The following is a 23,419-nucleotide window of genomic DNA, read 5'->3' as shown; positions in this document are numbered from 1 at the left end:
TCTACTTAGAGAACAACCTTTTGCTATTCTTTTAGGGTAGGTCTGCTGGCTAAGCATTCTCTTGGCGTTCCTTCATTTGGGAATGTTTTGATTTCCCCTTCATTCCTAAAGCATATCTTCCCTGGGTATACAATTCTGGGTTGACAGCTCTTTTCTTTCAGTGCTTGAAAAATGTGCCCTTACGACCAGCGTGGTTTCTAATGACAACTTTGCTCTCATTCAAGCTGTTTTCCCTATAGGTGAGGTGGTGTTTCTTTCTGCTACTTTTTTTTTTTTTTTTTTTTTTTTTGCGGTGTGCGGGCCTCTCACCGTTGTGGCCTCTCCTGTTGCGGAGCACAGGCTCCGGACGCGCAGGCTCAGCGGCCAAGGCTCACGGTCCTAGCCGTTCCACGGCATGTGGGATCTTCCTGGACTGGGGCTCGAACCCGTGTCCCCTGCATCGGCAGGCGGACTCTCAACCACTGCGCTACCAGGGAAGCCCTCTTTCTGCTACTTTCAAAAAGTTTTTCCTTTGTCTTCAGTTTTCAGACGTTTATGTGGCTTAGCATGGGTGTCTTTGCTTTTATGCCGTTTGGATTTCAGTAAACTTCTGGAATCTGTAGGTTTATATTCGTTTCTTGCCAAATTTAGGAAATTTTCAGCCGTTATTTCTTCAAGTGCTTTTTTAGCCACTCCCTCTTTCTCTTCCCTTCTGTGGCTCAGACAGCCCAGCTGTTAGGCTTTGTTTTATCATCCGATATGTCCCAATGCTCTGCTTCTCTTCTCTGGGTCTGTCTGCCCTCTGTTGTTCAGACTGAGGAATTTCTGATGTTCTACCATCAGTTCACTGAGTCCTTCCTCTGTTCCATGGGATCTGCTGTTGAACCCATCCACTTTTTATGTCAGTTATTGTGTATTTCAGTTCTGAAGTTTCCACTCATTTCTTCTTTGTATCTTCTGGGGTTTCTTTCCTTTTCTTTTTTTTTTTTTTTTTGTGGTACGCGGGCCTCGCACTGTTGTGGCCTCTCCCGTTGCGGAGCACAGGCTCCGGACGCGCAGGCTCAGCGGCCATGGCTCACGGGCCCAGCCGCTCCGCGGCATGTGGGATCCTCCCGGACCGGGGCACGAACCCGTATCCCTTGCGTCGGCAGGCAGACTCTCAACCACTGCGCCACCAGGGAAGCCCCTTCTGGGGTTTCTTACTGAGAATTTTTCTTCATTGATGCTTTGGTTTTCCTCTGGTCTCAAGCAATTTTCTAATGGCTTGTGGAAGCATTTTAGAAAGGCCCCTTTAAAATCTGTTAGATAAGTCTCACATCTCTGCTATGTGACAGCTGTCATTTATTAGTTGTCTTTTATTAAATTTAATTTTATTTATTTTTTTATACAGAAGGTTCTTATTAGTCATCCATTTTATCCACGTCAGTGTACACATGTCAATCCCAATCTCCCAATTCATCACACCACCACCACCACCCCACCGCTTTCCCCCCTTGGTGTCCATACATTTGTTCTCTACATCTGTGTCTCAGTTTCTTCCCTGAAAACCGGTTCATCTGTACCGTTTTTCTAGGTTCCACGTATATGCGTTAATATACGAGATTTGTTTTTCTCTTTCTGACTTACTTCACTCTGATTAGTTGTCTTTTTTTCATTCGACTTGAGATGTTCCCTTTTCTTGGTATTGCAAGTGAGTTTTAATTAAAAACTGGATATTCTCACATCGTGTTATAAGACAGGGTCTTGTTTAAACCTCCTCTCTCAGCTGGTTTGCTTTGGCACTGAAGGGGTGTGGCCTCGCTGCTGCCAGGTGGAGGTAGGGTTCAAGCTCCCCACCCGACCGCCTGGTTACCATCAGGTAAAGGTGAATCCATGCCCGCTGGGAGACGAGGGGGCCTCTTTCCCACTGGTAGGAGGTGACGCAGTCCCCACGTGGTCTCCAGTGCCTCTGTGATGGGGGCACAGGCTGGCTCCTGCTCTGGCCTCCTTGGCAGGAGAGTGGGGCTCTCCCAGGAGGATGGGCGTCTTGTCTTCCTCTTTGGCTTTTGCTGCTCTGAGTGGGGTGGATCAGAGCAGGTGTCATCTAAACATTTTCTGTCTTGCTAGCTGCCCCTCTCCTGGTCCTCTGGCTGGAGAAAGCAGGCTTTCATCTATTCTCTCTCTTTCTTTCGCTGCACCCACCGGCATTTATGGGTTGCTGGCTTTTTCTGTTCCAAGTCAGGGATTTATGCAAGAAAAAGAAAAAACAGGGAACTCCCTGCTGTGTTTGCCCTGTGTCCCTGGCTGGTCTGCTGTTCTCTCCACCTTTCAGTCTCCCTGCGTTAGTTTCATATAAAAGATCCAGGGCTTTTAGTTGTACTTGGCAGGAGGGATAGAGGACAGCACGTCTGTTCCATCCTCCTGGACGTGGAATTCTGCTGAGTCGTTTTTAACAGGGCAGCACTTTATGTCTTGAATATTGGTTTTTTTGTCTAGTAACATTCCTGGTACGTGGCTTTGGGTTAAAAGAATGGATTTCATAGCTTAACTAACGTAAGATGCAGAGTACTTGCTAAAGAGTAGCTGAGGGTCAGCATGCCTAGTGTAGGAGGGCAAACCTTTTCACTCTGACCCCACTTTCTGTGCCTAGGTTGGGGCCAACACCATGGATAACCCTTTGTTGAAGTACAGTGCAAAGGATTACTTCTTTAAAGCTGCTCTCTGTCACTTCATAGTGGATGAGCTGAATGCCAAGGTGAGGGGCCCTGCGGTGTGGGTTCTGATGCGCTTCACCCCAAGCACAGGTGCCCAGCCGTTGTCCGCGATACCAGCTCGGAGCAAGACTGTGCTGCGTACGTGAAAAGCAACATGGAGGGTGATACTCTGGCCCTGTCCTGGCTGTACTACCGCAGCTGGAGTGACAGCTGCTGAGGCTCTTCTCTTAAGTGAACGCCCCCTGGGGCCCACACTTCCTTCAGTAGTTTTGGTTTAAAGAAATTAGGGGCTGAGGGGAGACAGTAAAAGCAGAATCGTGCCTTTTTTTTTTTTTTTTTTTTTTTTTTTTGCGTTATGCGGGCCTCTCGCTGTTGTCACTGTTGTGGCCTCTCCCGTTGTGGAGCACAGGCTCCGGACGCGCAGGCTCAGCGGCCATGGCTCACGGACCCAGCCGCTCCACGGCATGTGGGATCTTCCCGGACCAGGGCACGAACCCGTGTCCCCTGCATCGGCAGGCGGACTCTCAACCACTGCGCCACCAGGGAAGCCCCAGAATTGTGTCTTTTTTTAAACTCAGGAATGGCGTTGGGGTGAGGGTTGGGAGAAAAGCAAAGAGAGAGCTGGAGGTGGAGGCAGGGACAGGGCAGCCTCGGTGTCCTCGGGGTCGGGGTTAGGGCCCCGGGCTCCGGGCAGAGCCTCCTCCAGCGCGTGAAAATAGACGCCTGCTCTGGGAGGTCCGAACATTGGATCTGGCTCACGTGGTCTTCCCCACGGCAACCTCATTCGGAAAAACTGGTTTAGAAGTTTATTCTTAACTGAAATTGAAATTCACAATCAACAGGTTTGATCAACACAGGTTGATTTTGATGTTGAGTCTGATAATTAAGTAGGATGTAAATAAATCGTACTGAAGTTAGTAGAATGTCACAGCTTCGTTTCCTGGTTCGGTGACTCAGATGTTAACGAGTGGTTTTCTTTCCCAGCTTGCTCTGGAGAAATACGAGGAAATGTTTCCGGCGTTCACTGATTCGAGAGAATGCAAGTTATTGAAAGTAAGTAGGTGGGGCTGGGATACAGTGACGTTTTCATCCTGTGAATCTGCCCACTGAGCGGCCCCGTGCCTTCCTGCTCTTGCACACTAGGCCTCAGGTGCCGTTAGGGTCAGGCGCGCACTGCTCTTAACCTGGCGGGTCAGGCACGTCAGCACAAGGCTGGATCCCTGACTCGGGGTAACTCTTGACTTGTATTTGAAAATTTCCCCAGTTTTGTAAGTCATTTGGCAACATCAGTTAGTGTGATACGAAGGCTATTTCGTATTTAAAGTATCCATTCGTAGGTGGAACTTTTTAGCCTACCAAACTAATTTTTCTGTATTTATGTTCCCAGAAACTTCTAGAAGCTCATGAAGAGCAGAACAGTGAAGCTTACACGGAAGCAGTACGTTCGCTTTTGGGATTTAGCATGTTCTCTGAAAGTTTACTTTACAGAAACAACTCCTTGTCATCATGTAAATGCTGAACATTTATTTGGACATTATTGCACTACACCTACGTTGTGTTTTCCAAAGGCGTGTTTTTAGATCCCACCAACCTTCACAATTAGACAGTTCTATGAGCTCTGCTGAATTTAGCTGTGAGGCAAATATATATCACATAATGTTGTGACTTGTTTGGATGTTTTCTGTGGAAAATAATCTGATCCATAAATAAGTGTCAAGTAAAATCAGTGAAATCTAATCACTTAAATTTAAAACATAAAAACAAAGCAATGAGAGTTTGTTATATTCTTGGCATAAAGTAAATGGGAAAATTATTTTTACATTCATCAATTTCCTGTTTTCCCATCTTTTTCCATCTTATGTTTATAATCAAGCGAATTTCTTAGTGTCCTTCATTAAGTCATTCATCCTGGCTTTGAAGCAATAGTGGGAAGGCGAGGTTTCCCCTTTAACTTTTGCTGCCAAACCCTTTTCATCCTATGAAAGTCCATTCTTCGATAACTTGTGGAAATGAGTTAAAGGAATTCTGCTTCCACATGTTCCCTCGCTGCAAATACGTTTGTTTGAGTTCAGTGGATACTGGAGCCACATTAATTTTCCATGTCCCCTTGTTCTCATGCAGGGTCTCATGTCCTTTGTCACGCTAAACGTGCTCTTCGTCCAGTAGGCTGTTACGGAGTTTTGCCATTGCATGTTAGCATAAGAGCAATATAAAAAAAGTTTTTAATGAAGAAAGTTGTAAACTGGAATGAATGATTTTAAATAAAGAAAGCTAGTGGATCTGTAAATGTTTCAGCAGTGTGGGGCAGTGTAGTTCCGTGTTTGATTGTATTTCCATGGAATGATTCCTGTTCCTCTTCCCTTAAACCAGGTGAAGGAATTTGACTCGATATCCCGCCTGGACCAGTGGCTCACCACCATGCTGCTGCGCATCAAGAAGTCCATCCAGGGGGATGGGGAAGGAGATGGAGACCTCAAGTGAAGCGCTGTGTCTCCGTGGCATGCCGCTGAGTCCTCTTTAGTTTCGTGTTAGGGCCAGTGATCATTATGGGATGCCCATTCAATGGCTTCATTTTGTTGCACACGAGCCTGATGATGTGTGTGTGTTTAAGCCACCATGTGTGTCACCATGCAGCGGACGGGTGGGCAGCTCCTGTATGTGTTGCGAGTGTGACAGGCTGTTTCCCGCTTGTCAGTCCCCAGAGTTTTCCGAGAACTGCTTCCAAATCTTACTCCTGTTATTTTGATACGTGCAGAGCTCCTGTTTAATTTTGCCACATATTTTTATGTCCTTTTTCCTGGACCTGAGTACCCAACCCAGTTCTAATAGATGCTTTGCATGTTCTCCGTGAACTTGCACCTGGATGGACTCTCTAAATGTGTGTGTTTAGTGTAGGATCGTTGTTAGGAATGCGTTTATGACTTTCCTCGTGAGAAATTATTTATCCTTTTTGTCATCTTGTGATTCTTTTGATGGTGCTAGTGACCAGTTTCTTTGCTTTTTATATCGTTCTGTAGGTAATGTGCATGTGAGAATTCAGATCAGCCGGGCCTGCCAGCCGCTTACAGTGGGAAAAGAGGGAGCTTCCTGGCACTGCCTGGTTATGTGTGTGGACGCGTGTGGAGGTGGGCCTGATCTCACATACGAGTGCACACACACATAAGATCTAGAAGACTTGGGCGTTTTCCTTTCCTGGAGATGGTGTCCACTTTTAGTTGGGGCGGGACCCTTGCTTCATCTTCATAGGAAGGTGTTTGAACTGGCACATACCTTTACTACTGTGTTCACACACTCTTCCACGCTGAGAGGGCACCTCGTGTGCCCTCTCGTGTACATGCTCACCAGGGCTGGGAGGTTATCTCAGTCGAAGCTTGTGTTTCATTAATTTTAATTTTTAATTGTGTGTCGTATTCATTTTATCCATTAATTGGATGTGATGGGCTTGGTAGGCTGAGTACGGTACAGAGGTGTACTGTGCTCAGTCAGGAAAAGAACCCCAACTAGCTTCTGAGGGGACCTGCGCTTAGCTGATGGAGTTGTCTTAGCTTGTGTGTTTGAATCCTGTCCTGTTATTTTGGCTTATACATGTGCTCTGTTGACCTGTGAACTTGATCCCTGCGCATTAGGTTATGTGCCGACATCGTACTTTAGACGTGATCTTGTGTCCTGAATCTCCTGTGTGCATATTTTTAGGCGTAAATGATCTATGTTTGATGTGTGTTAATTGCCAGGTAATGACAGTGTTGACAGATAAGTGGAATTTCCTGTGTCCTGTCAGTGTTAGCTGGTATTTGAATGGTGTTTGCATTTTTGGACGGTCCTCGACTGGGATCGGTAGCTGCTGTTGGGCAGAAATAGCGGGTGTGCCCAGGCTGAGGGCTGAGCGGGGAGGAAGGCTTGGGGATGGGGAACAGGTCCGTCTGGGATGAAGCAGAAAGTGGCAGGAAAGGAGGCCGAGAAGGGCCGGCTGGGACCCGGTCATGGAGCAGCCCTGTGGGCAGCCGTGAGGATTCGGTGGCCGTAGTTGCAGGGTCACTTGTGCAGGCTGGGCTGGTGGAGAAGCAGGGCAGTGATGTCACAGTGTCGGCTGAGGGCAGCGGGAACGGACCAGGAGACGCAGGCACTCTGACCTTGGGCCCTGGCATCCGATGAGGATTCCTTCCTTCCTTCAGAGGTCTGGGATTCTTAAAAGAAAGCTGGCTGTCAGTTACGGTACATTTTGGGATGGAGCCGCTTGGTACTTCTTCACTTCCCGTTGGAACTATGAGAAAACGCTTAGAGAGAAAAGTGGGGTTTTGTTGCTCTACCTAATCCAGTGCCAACCGGCCAGAAGCACTTGGGTGAGATGAGCGTGGGGCCTGTGTCCTCCGGCCGCAGATCTGTCCCACCTGAGGGGCTGTAACCCTTGCCGCCAGCGTGTGCGCTCTGTCGTTAGTCTGGAAGGTTTGTTCCCACTTGTGAAAGGAACCTGGTCTGACCATGTAAAGTAAAAAGCAAGTGATGTCTTTTAAGGCAATTTGTTTATTAGCTTTTCATCCCGCACCCCTGACAGAAGACCTGTGGTTTTGAGAAATTGTATTGGCAGCGTCTTGTCACATCAGTTAGAGTTGTTTGTGTTGAAATGAACACTGGGATCAGTGCCTGGGTTAAGATGTTTTTGTTTTTAATATTTCACGTGAAAAAGAGTAAAATATAATTGTAATGGCTAGAGCAGACCTGCCAGAACGTAACAGGAAAATGAGCAGAAAAAAGTCCCATTAACAGTATCCAGACTTTCTCCCTTGAAATGTTCCATCAAAGTGGGCAGTGCTGTGACTCAGAGCCCGGGTCAGGTTTCCAGGACTTATATAGATGGTTATTTATGAACAAAGTGTAATGACTATTTATGTTACAGTCCTTGTGTTTTAGCAGATCGTGTTTAGTTCATTGTCAGAATGAGTTAAAATTTCTTACAGGAAAGCTTTGCTTTTCGTGGCAACGTTTTTATAGCTTACGTGAATTCCTTTTTTATTTAATGATTTGAAAACAGTATTCTTGCAGTCGTGACCATGTGTGATGACGTCCCTGTAAACATTTATTGTTTCCTCTGATACTGTGCATTTAAGATGCCCAGAGGCAACCCCCGTGGCTTTCTCAGGGCCTGTGGCACGCAGCCTGCCTCCCGGGGCCCCGGCCTGGCGCGGCCTCTCCTCCCCCGCGCTGTCGGGGAGGGTGTATTATGAGAACTCATCCTGTGATGATAAATCCGCCTTCGTCGCAAAGAGTCTGTGTGTTTCATGTGAACCTGTACAGTAAATAAAGTCGAAGTTGTGAACGGTACGGTGAGTTTCCTGGTTGGTTTGCACAGGTCGGGAGTGGCTTCCTGTCCTGGAAGGTGTCCCCCGGGGTTCAGGGCAGTGGGCAGCAGCCGTCCGGGCTCTGCAGGCTCCCCGTTCCCATCCCTCCTGCTGCCTGGTCAGGGATCTCACTGGCAGGCTTGAAGGAGGAGTGGCCCCTAGGAGACCTCAGAGTGGGATGCCAGGGCCCGAAGCCCCATCTCCCTTCGTGGAGCCACGTTGACTTGGCGCTGTCAGAGGGCCTTGTTCAGGTCCCTCAAAGATCATTTGAGGCAAATTCAAAATGAATGGTCCAACAGGCCGTCCCATCTAGGAATTCTGCCAAGTTGTTGATATTCAAGGTTACTTTCTCATTCAAGTGTCTCTTCTGTTTCCTAACAGAAGCTCCCGTGGTGGGTTTTGCCAGCCTCGGTGGGGGACCCCTGGTGAGGGTCCCAGAGGCCCGTGCAAACTGGTGGAGGGAAGTGGGCGGTTCCCGGGGCTCAGCTGGGGGGTGACGGATGTGCCAGGCGGCCCTGTGCCCGCATCCATCTGCCCATCTTGGTGCCTGTGGACAAATGGACTTTCGCCTGAAATAATGTTACTTAGAGTGACAGGAACACCGTCAAGTTCAGTTAAGGAGACAGGCACTTGCTTGGTCTCAAAAAATGTCCCTGTGTGGCAAGATATACAACAGGTTAGAATTAAATGATAACTTACACTCAAATCGGTCAGTTTAGATGATCACCTTTGGCAAAACCACATTTCTGTGAAGGTCACCTTTAATAAAGGTTTTACCCCACCACCTGGCCAATTTTGTTTTCAAACTCTGTACAACAAATTTTGGTTAAAAGCAGAGGCAGGGGAGCTTTGGAGTCTGGGCTGAGAGCGTCTCCCACACGATGGTCGGAAGGCGCCAAATCGCCGCATTGGTGGCCTGACCTGAGCGTCTGGGGCTGACAGTCACGTGGCAACACAGCACCGGGATGGGGAGGAACGGAGACGCCCCACAAATCCCCGAGATGAGATGCATCTTCGGCAGGGTTTGGGGCGGCAGCCCTCCTGTCCCCTCCCGGGAAGCAGAGAAGTGACCGTAGATGGAGGAGCCTCTGAGGCGCAGAGTCACCGTGGCTGCGATGAGGCTGGGCCCCTCCGCACCGCCTGGCACCAGCTACCGAGGCCGAGCGCGTGCAGGGCCAGGCCTGTCACGTGTCAGGAGCACACGTGCAGTGCATGGAGGTGGCGAGACTCCAAGGACCAGGGAATTAAAGCAGCTACCTGTATGAATCAGGAATCTTATTTCTGTAGAACCTAAATTCTAATAATGGAAATAAACTTAGACTTGCAAAACTATTTTTACAAAACATTTATTAACACATTAAAGTTTTCTGTAGAATTTCTAAGGAAACAAATTCAAGACAAATTATTCCAATAGGTAACAAAATAAACTATTATTTAAATTTCTTCTCATTAAGATGACTTTACCCTAAGAAACAGCTCATTAGCCGGGCAGGTTCCTTCTCCTTTCGAGAGTAAAATGTGTGTGAGTCACTGTTTTGTTCTGTGAACACAAGTGGGCGATGTTGTCACAGCTGGAGGTGGATTCGGTACTGCCGCCTGCAGCCCGTGTCAGCACCCGGGACGCCTTCGGCACCTTCGGTGTTGACGTCACCGCCTCACGGGGAAGAAAGCGTCCTCGGTCTTTTTCTGGCATCCCGTGCAGCTGTGTCTTCATCCCGGACAAGTACCCTTCCTCTTAGAAAACGAGCGTTTTCACAGCAAGTGTAATAAATTAAATGTAAGAAAAAGAGCAACTAGTGACAATTCCCCTTTATTACCTGGGTCACGTGTGAGTCAAAGCACTGTGTGCACGGCGACCCGCCCTCACCACTGGATCAAGAACCAGGCTGGGTAAGGACAGCAGAATTACCAAAGGCCAGCATGAGAGACAGAGGCACATTTAAGACGAGGTTGGCAGTTCCATGGTCCACTCTTAAGGCTAATCAGAGGAGTGTACGGAGGCTTTTGGTCCCCTTTGCCAAATCCGCTCATGCTCCCAGGGGAACGTGTGCGCCAGTGACTTGCCTGTGTCAGCGTCTTGACATGTTAATAAGAAATGCTGGGTTTCTGAAAATCACAGAAATTGTCAAAAAAAAAACTAGCAAAACTACCAGTACTCTGTGTTCTTAGATTGGCTACCACCACCTCACTGCTACTCGTGGATGAAATAACTACACTGTGTTTCAAGTGTTCTCAAGCCCCTGGCTTAATTTTTCACACCTCTTTGCAAAAACTCCTACGCTGTTTTCTGCTAGTCTTTGGTAGGACAGCTTTTTAAAATTGGATTTTTAGAAATGAAACCTGTAGCCACATCTCAAGTCATTTTATGACAAACTTCCTAGTTGCATGTGTGCTGTGAGCAGCTACTTTACAAGTGTTGAGTTTAGTGCCTACGAAGAGGGGGGTGGAAGGGGACAAGTGCAGTCATCTGTCTCTTTAGCCCCATTCCAGGGTCCCAGAGCACCTCTGACTGGCTTCAGTTCGACAGGAAACAGCTGAAAATAAAAACACGGTCCCAGTTTTACTTCAGGTTGGTAGAAAAATAGCTTTAAAGTATCAGAAATAAACTTCCACGAAGAAGCTGAGCAGTAACCCCAGCCTCAGGAATGTCAAGGTCATCGAGCATTAGGATATTCCACCAGAATTAAGTGAGGTTATGTTAAGTGCCTTGTTTGCTGATAAGGTGTGGCTGAGACCATGCAGATCAGGATTTCTAAGGGGAAGCATGAGAAATGGTTTGATAGAGACGTGCAAGTTAGCAGAAATTCAAGAAACTGTGGAAGCCATCCTTGCCCACTTCTTTGCCCACAGTTCTTGACCCCTGACGAACGCTCGTGTCCAGCCCTTATGCGTGCAGGTGCAAGGCTGGGACCACAGGGCAGGTGACCCCGCGCTCCAGTCCGTGTGAGTCAGAGAGTGGAGCTGTGTGGGCCCGGGTCCGTCTGCGGCGTCAGCTCGCTAAGCTCGTTGATGGTGGTGGCCAGCAGCGTGTCCTGGGACCCCACAGGGCCGTCCGACTTACAGGCCAGGTCCGCAGGACTGTCATCGTGCACGGCAGGCATGCTGCCCTGCACGGTGGCCAGGTTGTGAAAATGGCCATTTTCTGCGAAAGACAGCAATTTATCAGAGAGTTTGGATGGCGTGTACTCTTCATCGGGCTGCTCGGTCTTGTGCCCGTCGCCGTTCTTGGGAGAGCTGTCCACGATGACGAGGAAAGACTTCCACGGAGTGGTCTTATCATGGATCTGCGGGCCAAACGCAGAACAGAGAGGTCACCCACTGTGTCCCTGACCAGGATCTGCAGAGCCCCCAAGTCACAGCCACTCGTTACCAAGTACAACAGCCTTCTCCAACCGTCAGACACGTGTCTGCCACTGCAGTCCCTGCCAGAAAGGACTCAGCATGCCCCGGGCCCTGCTTCACGCCCCCCTTGGCTGCCCTCGCTGCAGGGGAGGGAGAGCCCCGCCTTCCCCTGGGACCCCCTTATGGACTGAGGGCCTCAGGGAAGGGGGGCGGGCGGCTCTGCCGTCTGGCGGCTGTCCGCGGGGGCCGGCCTGGCCGCTCACCGAGGTGTGCCGCCGGAGCGTGGACTTGTCGGTGAACGTCCGCCCGCACGCGTTGCACATGAACGGCTTCTCCCCCGTGTGGATCCGGTGGTGGCGCTGGAGTGCGTTGAGCTGCGTGAACTGCTTGCCACACTGGTCGCAACAGTAGGGCCGCTCCCCTGGGAGGGAAGGGACGGAGGACACGAGAGCTACCGGCTGCTCTGGGCCGCACGGCGTCCCGAGCCGCCACAGGGAGGGCGACACGGGCACGAGCAGCCGACCGTGCAGGAGCCCCAGGGGTCCGTGGCCTCACCCACAGCTTTCCAGTTGTAAGTGACCCTGCGCGGGTGTGAGTGTTTTTACTAGCATGTGCAGATCATCACCCCTAATTCTAATCTCAAGGTGTTCAAAGGTTCACACGTCCACATCCATGTTCACACATTCGTACCTTTCCAGTTTGTCAGAGCCAGAAACTAGACACTCAAAGATGTTTAAATGCTATTAGGACGCACGACCTAAAGCTAAATTCCAAATCATTTTCCAGAAAATCTAAAACCTTCGGGATATTTTCTTGCCAAACTGACCTCCCTTCTCTGGCAACATTCCGGCCATACCTGTGTGGACTTTGATATGCTGGTAAAGCGAATTCCGCTGAGCAAAAGTCCTGAAACAAACTTCACATTTAAAGGGTTTGGACCCAGTGTGGATCCTGTTGTGATGTTTTAAATACTCCTTGGAAGCGAAACTCTTGCCACACGTTTCACACATGAAAGGCCTCTCACCTACACGAAGACACGAGACACGAAGTTAGAAGTGACACGGGCGCTAGAACACGCGGAGGATGGGGCCCACCCTCCCAAGTGCCCTGGCAGGCAGAGCGTTCTTTTCTAGTTAAAACTGTCATAAAATATCTTTGTGTCCAGTGCTTGCTACCTGCTGAAAGCTGGTGTAAAATGTCCCTGGAAACCCCAAGAAAGGTTCCAGTAGATTAGAATTAAAGAGCGCATTCAGCCAGCTCACGTTTGGAAATTCAGTCATCCCAAACAAGAAAAGCAGTTTTGACAACTGGTTTGGTGGAACTGCTGGACTTTCTCACAGGGCTTCTGTGGGTCTCTATCACAACAGAAGCCCCTCCTGAAGGGAGAGGAGTGTGTGGTGGACACGCGGGGCTGTCCTGGAGCAGCTCCCAGCCGCCCGGGGTGGGGTCAGGGCAAGGAAGGCGTCCACCCTTCACGCTGTGCAGCTGGGGCCCTGAGGGCCCACAGACCAGACGCCTCTGTCAGGCGTGCCCCGATTTCTCAAACATCAAAACAAAACTACTGGCTTTAATAAAATCCAAATATATTAGCATGTTCATCAAATAACCGATTCTAACTTAATCCTTCGGTGTGGCCTGACCTCCCCCGACCCCAGTCTTCCATCAGACACCAATTCTGCTCATTTTAGTCTATTAATTCACGTCATTAAGTGGCTCATCTATCTCACCATTTGAACTTGAGGCTCACAGGACAGTCAAAGAAGTAAAAATCTTTAAATGGGAGCAGGAAAGAACTGGGTTAGCGTGATAAGCCCAGTACCCGACAGCTAGACTCCACACGCCCCAGGGCTGAACCCCAGGAGCACTGCACAAAATCAGAACAAAGAGCTTAAATGTTCTCCCTCACCTGATGAAATCGTACCACAGAAATTCTGAAAACCTCCTAATTCCACCACCTTAACACATCATGTAACTATATTTCTGCAGGTTTCCAATAAAGCTGGATTCACTGTATGCTCAATTGTGCATTTTTCAAGTCGACAGCCAAACACAGGTGTTTTTCATAATATTCAGAGACCTTAGTCAGAAGGGCCTGGGACGGGACAGGGTGGATTTACCCATTTACTGAACCACTTCCCTGGGGTTGGACAGTCAGGTTTTTTCTAATGCTCTGTTCTTAGAAATGGCAAGGAGCGGGATAACAGTGTATAGCTTTTCCCATATTCTGAGCAACTTCTTTCAGAGGTCATGGCCACAAGCACACAGCACTGGAGGCAGCGGGCGTATTTTATTCATTTACTTATGCTCACTTATGAGACGGAAGAGCGTTATCAGGGCTTTAACCTAAACCACTTGGCAGATGCCAACTTCTAAATGAAGAAAACTGCAGTTTTCCTCCTACAGCCAGGAAAGACATTCAATCACAATGGAGTATTTACCTGTGTGACACCTTTTATGATAAATCAGCATGTGGTTCTGAGTGAATCTTGCACCACATTCATCACAGACAAAAGGTTTTTCCCCTGTGTGAATTCTGAAAGCACAACATTCAGAGGGTAACTCAGGATGTGTCAAAGCTCACTCTGCATTACCATATCCTCCCTCACCTGGGGAGACACTTTCCTCCAGGAGCCCGAATGCGAAGGACCGAAAGGTGGCGAGGCCCAGGACTCTCACCCCCAAATCAGTCTCTGCCCGAGTCAAGACCGCCACATCCCCGCCAGACGTGCTGCCCCCAGGTGCAGGCACAGGCTGTGCCTCTGCAGGCTGTTTACAACACCAAACAGCACCGTGTGGTATTTATAAAGCTCCCTCATTGAGAACAGTCACCCACAGACACCTCAGGAACCATGGCTGACAGAGTACCACGTGATCAAAATGTTTACATCCTTTCCTAGTTTGACGTAACAGTCTAGAAAGAACCGTTATCAACACATGAAGCCAGCCGGTCCCTGGGGTGCATGTGTAAGCACTGCATTTCAGGGCGAGGATGGAGTGGCTGTCACCATGTTTACTGAGCCCTTCCTGAGCCGGGCTATAAATGACAATAAAAGGACAAGCAACACCCAGCTCCCACCCCTAGACTGGCCCAGGACGGCGGCCGATCTAGGGGAGAGTAGAAAACTGCTCTGTCTGGATTTCAAGCCTAAGTACTGAGCACTGGAAGGGAATTTATTTAAAAACTGAATGTCACCCACCTACACTTCAAAAATCAGTAACTGGAGTCCCTGTCCGTCCTAATCCTGGAGCTTAGACTGACTGGCGGCAGGCACTCTCCAAGCCCCGAGAAGTGTCGCCCTGCTGAGGTCTTCAGTGGGACTCGCCACCCAGCCGGTCACAGGACTGAGTCCCAAATGAAGGCTCAGGAAGGGGGACGGGGTCGTTGGCCCCACTCGGCAAGGACGGCGGGACGCCCCAGCACCAGGAGTGGGAGAGGCCCCTGCGCCTGAGCGGGAGGCGCGGGTCCCCATCAGCCGGGCCCGCGCCCCGGGAGCGCCATGCCCGCATCTCTGCCTCAAGAGAGAACCCAGAGGCTCAAAGCAGCCCCCGGCTTTGAGAGGGAGCGAACTGAAAAGTGACCCATCCCGCGAGGCAGCCACACTGGCCGCCTCCTGGCACGCCCCCCACGTCTCCACGTGCGTTCTGGGGTTTGAGGCGGCCCGTGCCTACCTCAGGTGGGTCTTGAGGGCCGAGGGCTGCGAGAAGGTGGCCGGGCACTCGGTGCAGCCGTAGGGCTTGTGGCCCGTGTGCGTGCGCTCGTGCAGCCGCAGCGCCGTTTTGGAGCTCAGGCCCTTGCCGCACTGTTGGCACTGGTGCCGCTCGCCGCCGCCCTCGTGCACCTGCACCACGTGCCGCTTCACATCCTTCTTCCTCTTGAACTTCTTGCCGCACAACTCGCACGGGAAGTGGCGCTCGCTGCTGTGCACGTGGCGCTGGTGGCCCTTGAGGTTGCAGCGGTTGGCAAAGGTCTGGCCGCAGGTGTCGCAGCGGTGGACCACCTCGGTGGCCACGCCGTGGTGGTGCCGCACGTGCTTCAGGAAGCTCTTCTCGTACAGAAAGGCCTTCTCGCAGCGCGTGCACCGGAAGCTGCTCCTCCGCCTCCCCGCGCCCTCCTCCCCCTCCTCGTCCTCGTCCTCATCCTCGTCCTCCTCCCCCTCCCCCTGCCCCGCCTTCGGCAGCACTGCCTCCGCCTCGGCCCCAGCCCCGCCGTCCTCCTCGTCTTTCGTGACAGTGACCAGCTCCTTCACCGTTCCCCCGGCGTCTGGGCTGGGCTCCCGGGGGCCCCCGCGGTCCCCGGCGTCTTGCTCGGCACTCTTCTGCTGCTCTCGGAGTCGTCGAGTGTACTTCTTTTTAGGGATTTCCACGAACACCTTCCTCCCAGCCAGCCTCCCGCTAGCCCTTCTGAGCTTGGGGTAGGGGGCCTTAGCGATCTCTTTTCTCTTGTCTGGCTTCTCCCTGGACTTCCTCGAGGGCAGATCTGGCAACAGGCTGTTGCCGATTCTTGCCGCTGGGGGATCCAAGGAACCCGCGACGCCGTTGGCCAGAGGGCTGTCCGCGGCCACACCTGCCCGAGCATCGGGGGCAACAGCAGCAGAGACCTGGGAGCCGCTGCTCCCTTCTGCCTCCTGAGCCTCCGAGAAATTCTGCAACTCCAAAAGGACCGACTCTAACATCTGTTTCTTCAACTGAAAACAAGTTTCAGATAAGTCCAAACATTTCAGCTTCTCTGCCATTTCCAGCATTCGCTGCACCCGATCTTCCTCCACCTGGACCTTTGCAGTGTAGACGAACTCAAGAAAAGAAGCGAAGTCAGCCACCTGCACTTCGTCTAAGTAGACGTTAGTCCTCGTGCCGTCCGCAGTCTTCTCGTTAAGAAACACTTCCTTAAAAAACTTGCTGGTGGCTGCCAGCACCGCCTTGTGGGCCATGAATTCCTCCCGGACGCCCTGGTACTCCACGCTGACAGTCACGTCGCACAGGTGACCCAGCAGGCGGAGCTGGTGCATTTCATGCAGAAGATTAAGCGGGGAGGACTTGGATTCCAGCAGAACTGCACCACTCTCCATGTTGCTTCTTCTCAGGAACAGCTCTGAAAACAAACCAAGAATTATTCATGCATGAGCAACCTCTGAAGTAGAAGGATTAAAAATTATGAGGATTGTATCAGTTCTTTAGAGGATATAAACTGATTAACGACCTACACCTAACTTTTCTCATGTACAGATTCAAGTCACGCGTCACTTCTTAGCATTTTTCTGAAGCCCTGATGCACCTTCATGAGACATTTGCATGAAAACAGACTAAGACTGCCCTAAAGATAAAGTGATGATTAATGAAATACATTCAAGCAGTAATTGGCCTCTCTAGGTCATTTTGTAATTTACGTACAGACCCAGACCCCCAAACTAACAGAATTTATAGCAACAATAAATAACGTCTACTACTTTGATCAGGAAACCAAATAAAACAAAATATAATACGTGGCGGCCACGGATGAGGGCAAACCTTGTCTACCTTTGAAAACAACCAACTAAACTAATTTATATGAAGAAAATTTCATGGGAAGTAGCCCACAATTCACAGTCATCCTCCAACCTCGTTAAGTTCCTCCTACTGGAGTCACCGTCACTGCACCGAAGCGATGCGGGGCACGGCGCCGGGCAGGGCCCTCAACACCTCCGAGCCGCAGTGGCTCCCGTGCTGGAGGCTGACAGGCCGTCATGAGGGCTGCAGCCGCGCCGGCCGTCCCGGTGACCCTAGAGCAGGCGTCACGGGGGAGGCGCTGACAAGGTCAGAGGGCGGCCGGGCCGGACTCGGGCCTCCCCGCGCACTACCTTCCCGCCGCCAGGCCCGGACCGCCCGGGGGTCCGTCCTCCCGGACCCGGCGCGGACGCTCCCCCCGGCGCACCCGCCTTTAGCTCCCGCATCTGCCACCCGCCTCCAGGCTGGGCCGGGTCCCTGAGGCCGGCCTCACCTGCCCGGTCCAGCTCCTCAGCGCCCGCCAGTCGGAGGGGCAATGGCCGCAGGTGGCCGCCTCTGCCCTCGTCCGCCGACAGCTAGGCCTGCCCCGACTCCCCGGCGGCCTCCCGGCCCGCGCGTGGCCCCTGAGCCCGCCTCGGAGCCCAGGCCTAGCGCCCTCTGCCCCGCGGGCCGCGTACGCACCGCCCGGCCCCCGCCGCCGCCGAGCTTCCGAGGACTAGGCCCCGGGACGGACAGACTGCCCGACGGACGGGGGGCGGGGCGCGACGCCGGCGAGGGCGACGCCGATTGGCCGCGGTGGGCCTGGCCCCGTCCCTCGCGGGTAGGGGAGGACCTGCGCATGCACGTCCCACTGCGGAGGCCATTCGGGGAAGTTACGTGATCCGACACACGCTGCCGCCGTACGCCCGGCCGGCTGCGCAGCATTGCGTCACCCGCCGCGAACCACGGTCTGCGCCCGCGTAGAACACTATGCCGGCGGCTCTGCGCTTCTCGCTACCCGGCGGGGGCAGGGCTGGCCCACCCCGAAAGTCACGTGACCTGCGGGGCACGCACACCGTCTCGCGTGGGTCCCTCCCCGGCTCCAGCCCATAGGCAGTACAGCAGGTGGGCGGGTCGCCGGATGGGGTGGAGCCCCTGGAGGAGCGGGGCGGAGAGAGAGGGCAGGGAGGTGGAGGGGCGGGGCGCTGGAGGAGGCAGGAGGGGGCGGGGCGGCGGGAGGAGGTTGCAGGAGAGGGCGCGGCTTGGGGAGAGGGCGCGGCGCTTCCCTGTGCCGGAAGAAGCGGTTGTTGGATCCCCAGCGGTGCCTTGCAGAGTCGGCGGCTGAGTTCGTTCTGGGCACGCGGCAGGCGGGCGGGCAGTCAGGAGCTGAACCGGAGGCCGTCTGTGCTCCGAGAGCCTCCGAGCCTCGGGCTCCGGCCGCCGCTCCCGGGTGTGTGCACGCCGCCGGCCGTTCGCCGGCGACCCCAGGGTACGGGCCCTCGCGTCCCAGAGGCTTCACGTCGCTACTCCGAGCCTCCGTTTGTCCTCATTTCTCTCAAACGCCCAGCGGACCCTGGGCCGATCTCTCATCCGGTGTCTTCTGGTTCAGTTTATGCAGTGTAGACAACGTCCAGAAATGAGACAGTTTTTTTGGAAGACAGTTTTTTTTTGGTGGTGGGGGGGTGATGGTTCAGGCAGTAACGTGAGCGATGAGGAGCTGCATATGCAGCTTTGCCCGCTGCTCACCTCCTGCTGTGCGGCCAGGTTCCTAACAGGCCGTAGACCAGCAGTGGTCCACGGTCTGGGGATTAGGGACCCCTGATCTAGAACAGCCCCTCTCTTACTGTCTCTGTCATAACCTGTAAAGCATCTGCCTGAAGCGGCTGGAATGCAGTGTGGACACGGGGAGCAGGGCCGGGGTGAGAGGGTCCAGGCAAGGAGGTCTCGGGCAGCAGCCTCTTTTCCATGCTGTCAGCGGGGGAGGAAAGGGAGCATTTGAAAATAACTGTACTTACCATCCTTCAGCGTCTGTGTTTAGGGCTATAAGCGCTTCCACAGAGTGGGAGGCCTTGCCCTGATGGACCCAGTGTCACTGGTAGAAGGAGCCCGGGGCCAGGAAGCCTGGAGGCCATGTGGCAGAGGATGGTGCTCAGCTTGCCTGGGCCTGGCTCCTCTTCCACGCAGGGCACATGCCACCCGCCCTGCCTGCCACCTACGGTGACACCTGGCACTGTGCCCACCTGACCTCCCTGGGTGTAGTCAGTGCACAAGCCAGACCTTGGGGAAGTGGGTCGGCCGCTGTTCACAATGGAGCCCAAACAGGACAAAGCAGTTCTACCGTCTTTCCCGCCCTACTTTCTGGCTTCTGATTTGTACAAACCCATACAATCTCTACTTTCTGCTGCAGCTAAAAAACACGGCAGGACTCTGCTGGTTACAGAACAGCCCTGCACTCCTCACACACCTATGGGCTCTTCCTACCTCCAGGTGCACCCAGAAGTGGATCCTGCTGTCGCTCCCCATCTCAGGAGGATTTCCAGAAGCCATCCCAGTTCCTGGAGGCCGGGCTCAGCCCCAGGTACACACGCTGAATTTAGTCGTTCTCCAGCCTAGGACTCTCCTGCCCTCCCTCCCTTGGGCCCCGACTTCCTCCTGCAAATGGATCTCCTCCCTGCAACTTTCCCCAAACTGGTCCCAAGTCTCAGGATAATAAGAACGGAATGTGCTTGATGGTTACAGAAGGTGTGTCACTACTACCCACCCCCAGTTACTGGTATTAGTCACTTCTCACAAAACTCTGTGTGTGGGGGGTAGTATTATTACCCTCATTATACAGATGAGACTGAGGCACAGGGAGGTTAGCCAACTTACCCAAGATCACACAGGGAGCAAGACAGAGCCAAGGTACAACCTCCACTGCTCAGCTCTGTGCAGACCACATGCCTCCCCAGCTACAGCAAAACAGAGCTGTCCCCTGTCAGATCAGGTAAACGTCAAAGGGAACTAGAGAGGGTGTGATTAAATAGCTCCTAGAAATTCCATGTCTGGTTTGCATGAGTCCAAAAGTGAACACTGAGAAGTTGTGGTTTCTAAGATGCTGGGGGGACATGGGAGGACTTCTCACAAAAGCCCAGGGATCTATGGGCTTCCCTGGTGGCGCAGTGGTTGAGAGTCTGCCTACCGATGCAGGGGACACGGGATCGTGCCCCGGTCCGGGAAGATCCCACATGCCGCGGAGCGGCTGGGCCCGTGAGCCTGTGTGTCCGGAGCCTGTGCTCCGCCACGGGAGAGGCCACAACAGTGAGAGGCCCGCGTACTGCAAAAAAAAAAAAAAAAAAAGCCTAGGAATCTAGGCCTACTGCTTGCCTGGCCGCGTCACTTCCATCTCTCATCTCCGAGCTCTCCGGGGCCCGGGCCTGGGCACGGGTCTGCCAGTGGCCGCTATGAATACTGGTGTACAAGTATCTGAGCCCCTGCTTTCATTTCTTTTGGATATGTATCTAGAAGTAAAATTGCTGGATCATATGGTAATTCTGTGTTTACCATATCTGTTTTCCATAGCAGCTGCACCATTTTCCATTTCCACCAGCAGTGCACAAGGGTTCCAACTTCTCCACATCCTCACAGATGGACTGAAACAATTTTAAGCAAGGGATTTTTACACATACACAGTGTCTTCAGCATGATATTTATTAAAACCCTAAATAGTTTCAAAAAATAGTCCTCAGTCTTCAGGATGTGAGCCCAAATAAAATGTCTCCTCTAAGAATAGCCTATATGATAATTCATGATATGAGATGGGAAACATACGAACAAATAGCACCTTATTTTTGGAAAGAGTTCAGATTCCATAAAAACATACATGTTTTAAAAATACATATATCCTCTTATCATGAGCATCACATTTGGATAAACTTAATCTGGCCACAAATGCTTTGAAATCAACTTTGCTTCAACACAGAATGTCAAAATAGGTGATGTACCGCTTTTTATAGGACAATTTCATATAAAACGTAACACCACTGCAGTCTTACTTTGCCACTAACAAGGATCCTGTCTAAGTGTTTAAAAGAGCACACGAAGTATTTAGAATGTGTTAGAAGTCAAGTAGACGTAGAAGCAGCATATGTGGAAAAGAGCAGCCAGGATTCTGTGTTCTGCCCAAGCTAGTTAGCGTTCAGTGCTGAAAGGACTTCTTTATTTAGGGTCATAATAGCTTTAGTGATTGACCAAGTGAAGAAACTGGATATGATTATTACAAGTTTTATCTTCAGTTCCCTTTAGAAATGCTACCTGATCAGGTTCCAAGGTAGGAAGTACATCAGGCTATTCAAAGAAGCTTTGGAAAACAAGGGAAAAAACACCAACAGCCCAATGCAAAACTAACAAAGAACAAAGACAACTCACAAACGTGTACACATGGCAGGGACAAGAGAATACTATAAAAAGCAATGATAAACCAATGAATACAACAAATTGACCCGAAGTTAAACATAATCTGTGATGTCGCAGAAGTTTGCATGGGAAATGCAATCTCAGGGGCAGTTGGAATAGATGTTTATCTCCAAGTAACACCCTGTAGCCATCCTGAGGAAGTGGAGTGAACAACTTTCAGGTAATTATGTTAGTGAAAATTTGGAAACCATCTACTCGCCCAAAAGGAGACAACTGAATAATTTATAATATATCCATGCACATTTAAAAAAATGTTTAATGGAACTTGTGGTAATCATTCCACAATGTATATGTTTATCAAATCATCATGTACACTTTAAAGATAGACAATGTGTCAATTAAACTTAAAGCTGGAAAAATGTTGAATTGTTTGATGCAATGCTCACTATATTATAATGAATAAAGAAGGTACGCTATTTTACCCAGGAAATGATCTGATTTAAAAGCAAATCTATAGAACCAGACTGGAAGGAACTCACCACATCAAATTCTAAACTGCCCAGGGAGGGGCGGAGAAGCTGTGCCCCGCCCCCCGGCGGCCGCCCCGCCCACCCGACGCTGAGGAGGGGCGGGGCTGGGGCCTCAGATTCCGAGATACTCACCGCCCACTGGCTGGCATAATCTCAGATTGTCACAGTCAATCTTCCGATTGGTCCTGGGCCGTCGCCTGATGATGATGTCAGCCGCCTTGCGTGCGCCCGGAAGCGCGCCTTAGTGGCAGGCGGACGCACGGAGGCAGCTCCTGCGTCCAGGCCTCGGGTTGCTGGTCGCGCGGTTTGGGTGGGTGAGCCCGGCCTTCCCTCCAACCCTCTGGGCGGCGTCGCGGCGGCAGGTCGGGCGAGGTTTTCTTCCGCGGTCTCGGCTGTGCGGTCCACCGCGAGGTCAGGTTCCGGTGGGTCAGGCCAAGTGTATTAGGGCAGCTGGGGATCCATCAAGAGTGAGTTTTGGCACGTCTTCACCTGCCTTCAATTTGGGCAAAATATCCGGACTTTACACTAACTTCTCACAAGCCTAGGTGGTGATTTTTAAATGTTTAAAACATCCATTTTTGCGAGAACTCAGGATGTTTCAAAGCAGCATCTACTTGGAGACTTCACTGGTCAGGTCAGGCACAGGTCGGCCACTCGGGGGGGGGGAAAGGCCACTCCTCGAGGTGCCCGCAACTTGAATACCCCTTACTTCTGGCTGCGAAAACAGAGTCCTGATTCTTAGGTGAGCTTTTAATTTAAAAAACAAGATGGGCGCACTGTATAAAAAATGAAGTCCAAGGACATTCGGCAGCAAATGCCTTGTCTCCACGTTAAAACCCTAGAACCCAAACCCTAAGGACAGCTGTCCTTACGTTTTTGCCAATCCTTCCAGAAAGTCCGTGCAAACAGAGCAAGCCTATATGGAATCTTTAAAAAAAAAACAAAACAAAAAACACAAAGCAGTTTCCTCATCTGTAAAATGAGGTTGAAAAGTACCTTGAGCAGTTCTTGGGATGTTGTTCTTGCTGCCTGTGACAACTGTTGTCAACATTCCACAAAGTGTTTGAATTTACTTTTCTGACTACCAAAGAAACTCAAAGACTGTTTCATATTCGTATCACGGACAGGTCTGCCTCTTCTTTTCAAGCCCCCTTCTGCGGGGCTGCGAGCCCCTGCTGTGCTGAAGTGCAGGCCTGAATGCTAGCTTTTAACAATCTTTTTCTTTGCGCTATAGAAGGCCCTGGTTCTGAAATTCTGAATAAAACCACAACAGGCTTGTGTGTTTGGGGTTGGCTGGGGGAGTGTTTGAGGGAGGGGACACCTGGTGGGAGGGGAGGTCCCAGTTGCCTTGGCTGGGCCTGCAGGAGAGGAGCGCAAGAAGAGCTGCAGCAGGTGTGCACACACACATACGTGCACACCATTCCTTACAGGGACCGTGAAATAGCTCATCTTCAGGTTAAAGCAGGAGATTCAGGCTAAAGCCGTGTCCTTTCCCCTCCCACCTGGCCTTAGAAGGCAGTGTTCACACTTCATACAAGTCACAGTAAATAAGCCGACTGACCCATCCCGTCACACCTGCCTCTCCGAACCGGGAGGCGACAACTCAACAGTAATTGCGAGGCCGCAAGCAGGACGGTGGCAGAGGACAGGCAGGGAGTGTCTTCATGTCTGGATCCAAGTTGCA

The 23,419-nt window shown here is 51.4% G+C and overlaps 2 protein-coding genes across 4 annotated transcripts in view; one reads left to right on the top strand and one right to left on the bottom strand.

Moving 5' to 3' along the window:
- NAPB (NSF attachment protein beta) overlaps nt 1-7,986 on the top strand; it is a 40,123-nt gene extending 32,137 nt beyond the window's left edge. For all 3 annotated transcript variants that reach the window (XM_081256392.1, XM_081256393.1, XM_081256394.1), the window contains 4 exons: nt 2,609-2,713; nt 3,657-3,725; nt 4,060-4,110; nt 5,043-7,986. In XM_081256392.1, coding sequence (XP_081112518.1) covers nt 2,609-2,713; nt 3,657-3,725; nt 4,060-4,110; nt 5,043-5,153 — 336 coding nt within the window. In that variant the 3' untranslated portion in view covers nt 5,154-7,986. The remainder of the gene's footprint in view (nt 1-2,608; nt 2,714-3,656; nt 3,726-4,059; nt 4,111-5,042) is intronic.
- A 1,354-nt stretch (nt 7,987-9,340) lies between these two features.
- GZF1 (GDNF inducible zinc finger protein 1) lies at nt 9,341-17,539 on the bottom strand. Its single transcript, XM_081255962.1, has 6 exons — nt 17,513-17,539; nt 15,020-16,439; nt 13,789-13,883; nt 12,207-12,374; nt 11,614-11,771; nt 9,341-11,292 (listed from the first exon to the last, which is right to left on the bottom strand). The coding sequence occupies exons 2-6, from the start codon at nt 16,414-16,416 to the stop codon at nt 10,957-10,959; spliced, it is 2,154 nt and encodes a 717-aa protein (XP_081112088.1). The 5' UTR covers nt 16,417-16,439; nt 17,513-17,539; the 3' UTR covers nt 9,341-10,956.
- Nucleotides 17,540-23,419: the final 5,880 nt, after the last annotated feature.

This window comes from Mesoplodon bidens (genome assembly GCF_964165515.1).
Source record: "Mesoplodon bidens genome assembly, chromosome: 15".
NCBI lineage: Eukaryota > Metazoa > Chordata > Mammalia > Artiodactyla > Ziphiidae > Mesoplodon > Mesoplodon bidens.
Note: the sequence above shows the minus strand (reverse complement) of the source record. Positions and strands in the feature narration are given on the sequence as shown.

Bases quoted from the DNA above. Each gene is read 5' to 3' on its own strand.
- GZF1 (XM_081255962.1), bottom strand. From the start codon at position 16,416: ATGGAGAGTGGTGCAGTTCTGCTGGAATCCAAGTCCTCCCCGCTTAAT. The intron at 13,884-15,019 runs GTAGGCACGGGC...TTGTGCTTTCAG, and splicing joins GCCCTCAAGACCCACCTGAG to AATTCACACAGGGGAAAAAC. The intron at 11,772-12,206 runs GTATGGCCGGAA...CTTCCCTCCCAG, and splicing joins GCATATCAAAGTCCACACAG to GGGAGCGGCCCTACTGTTGC.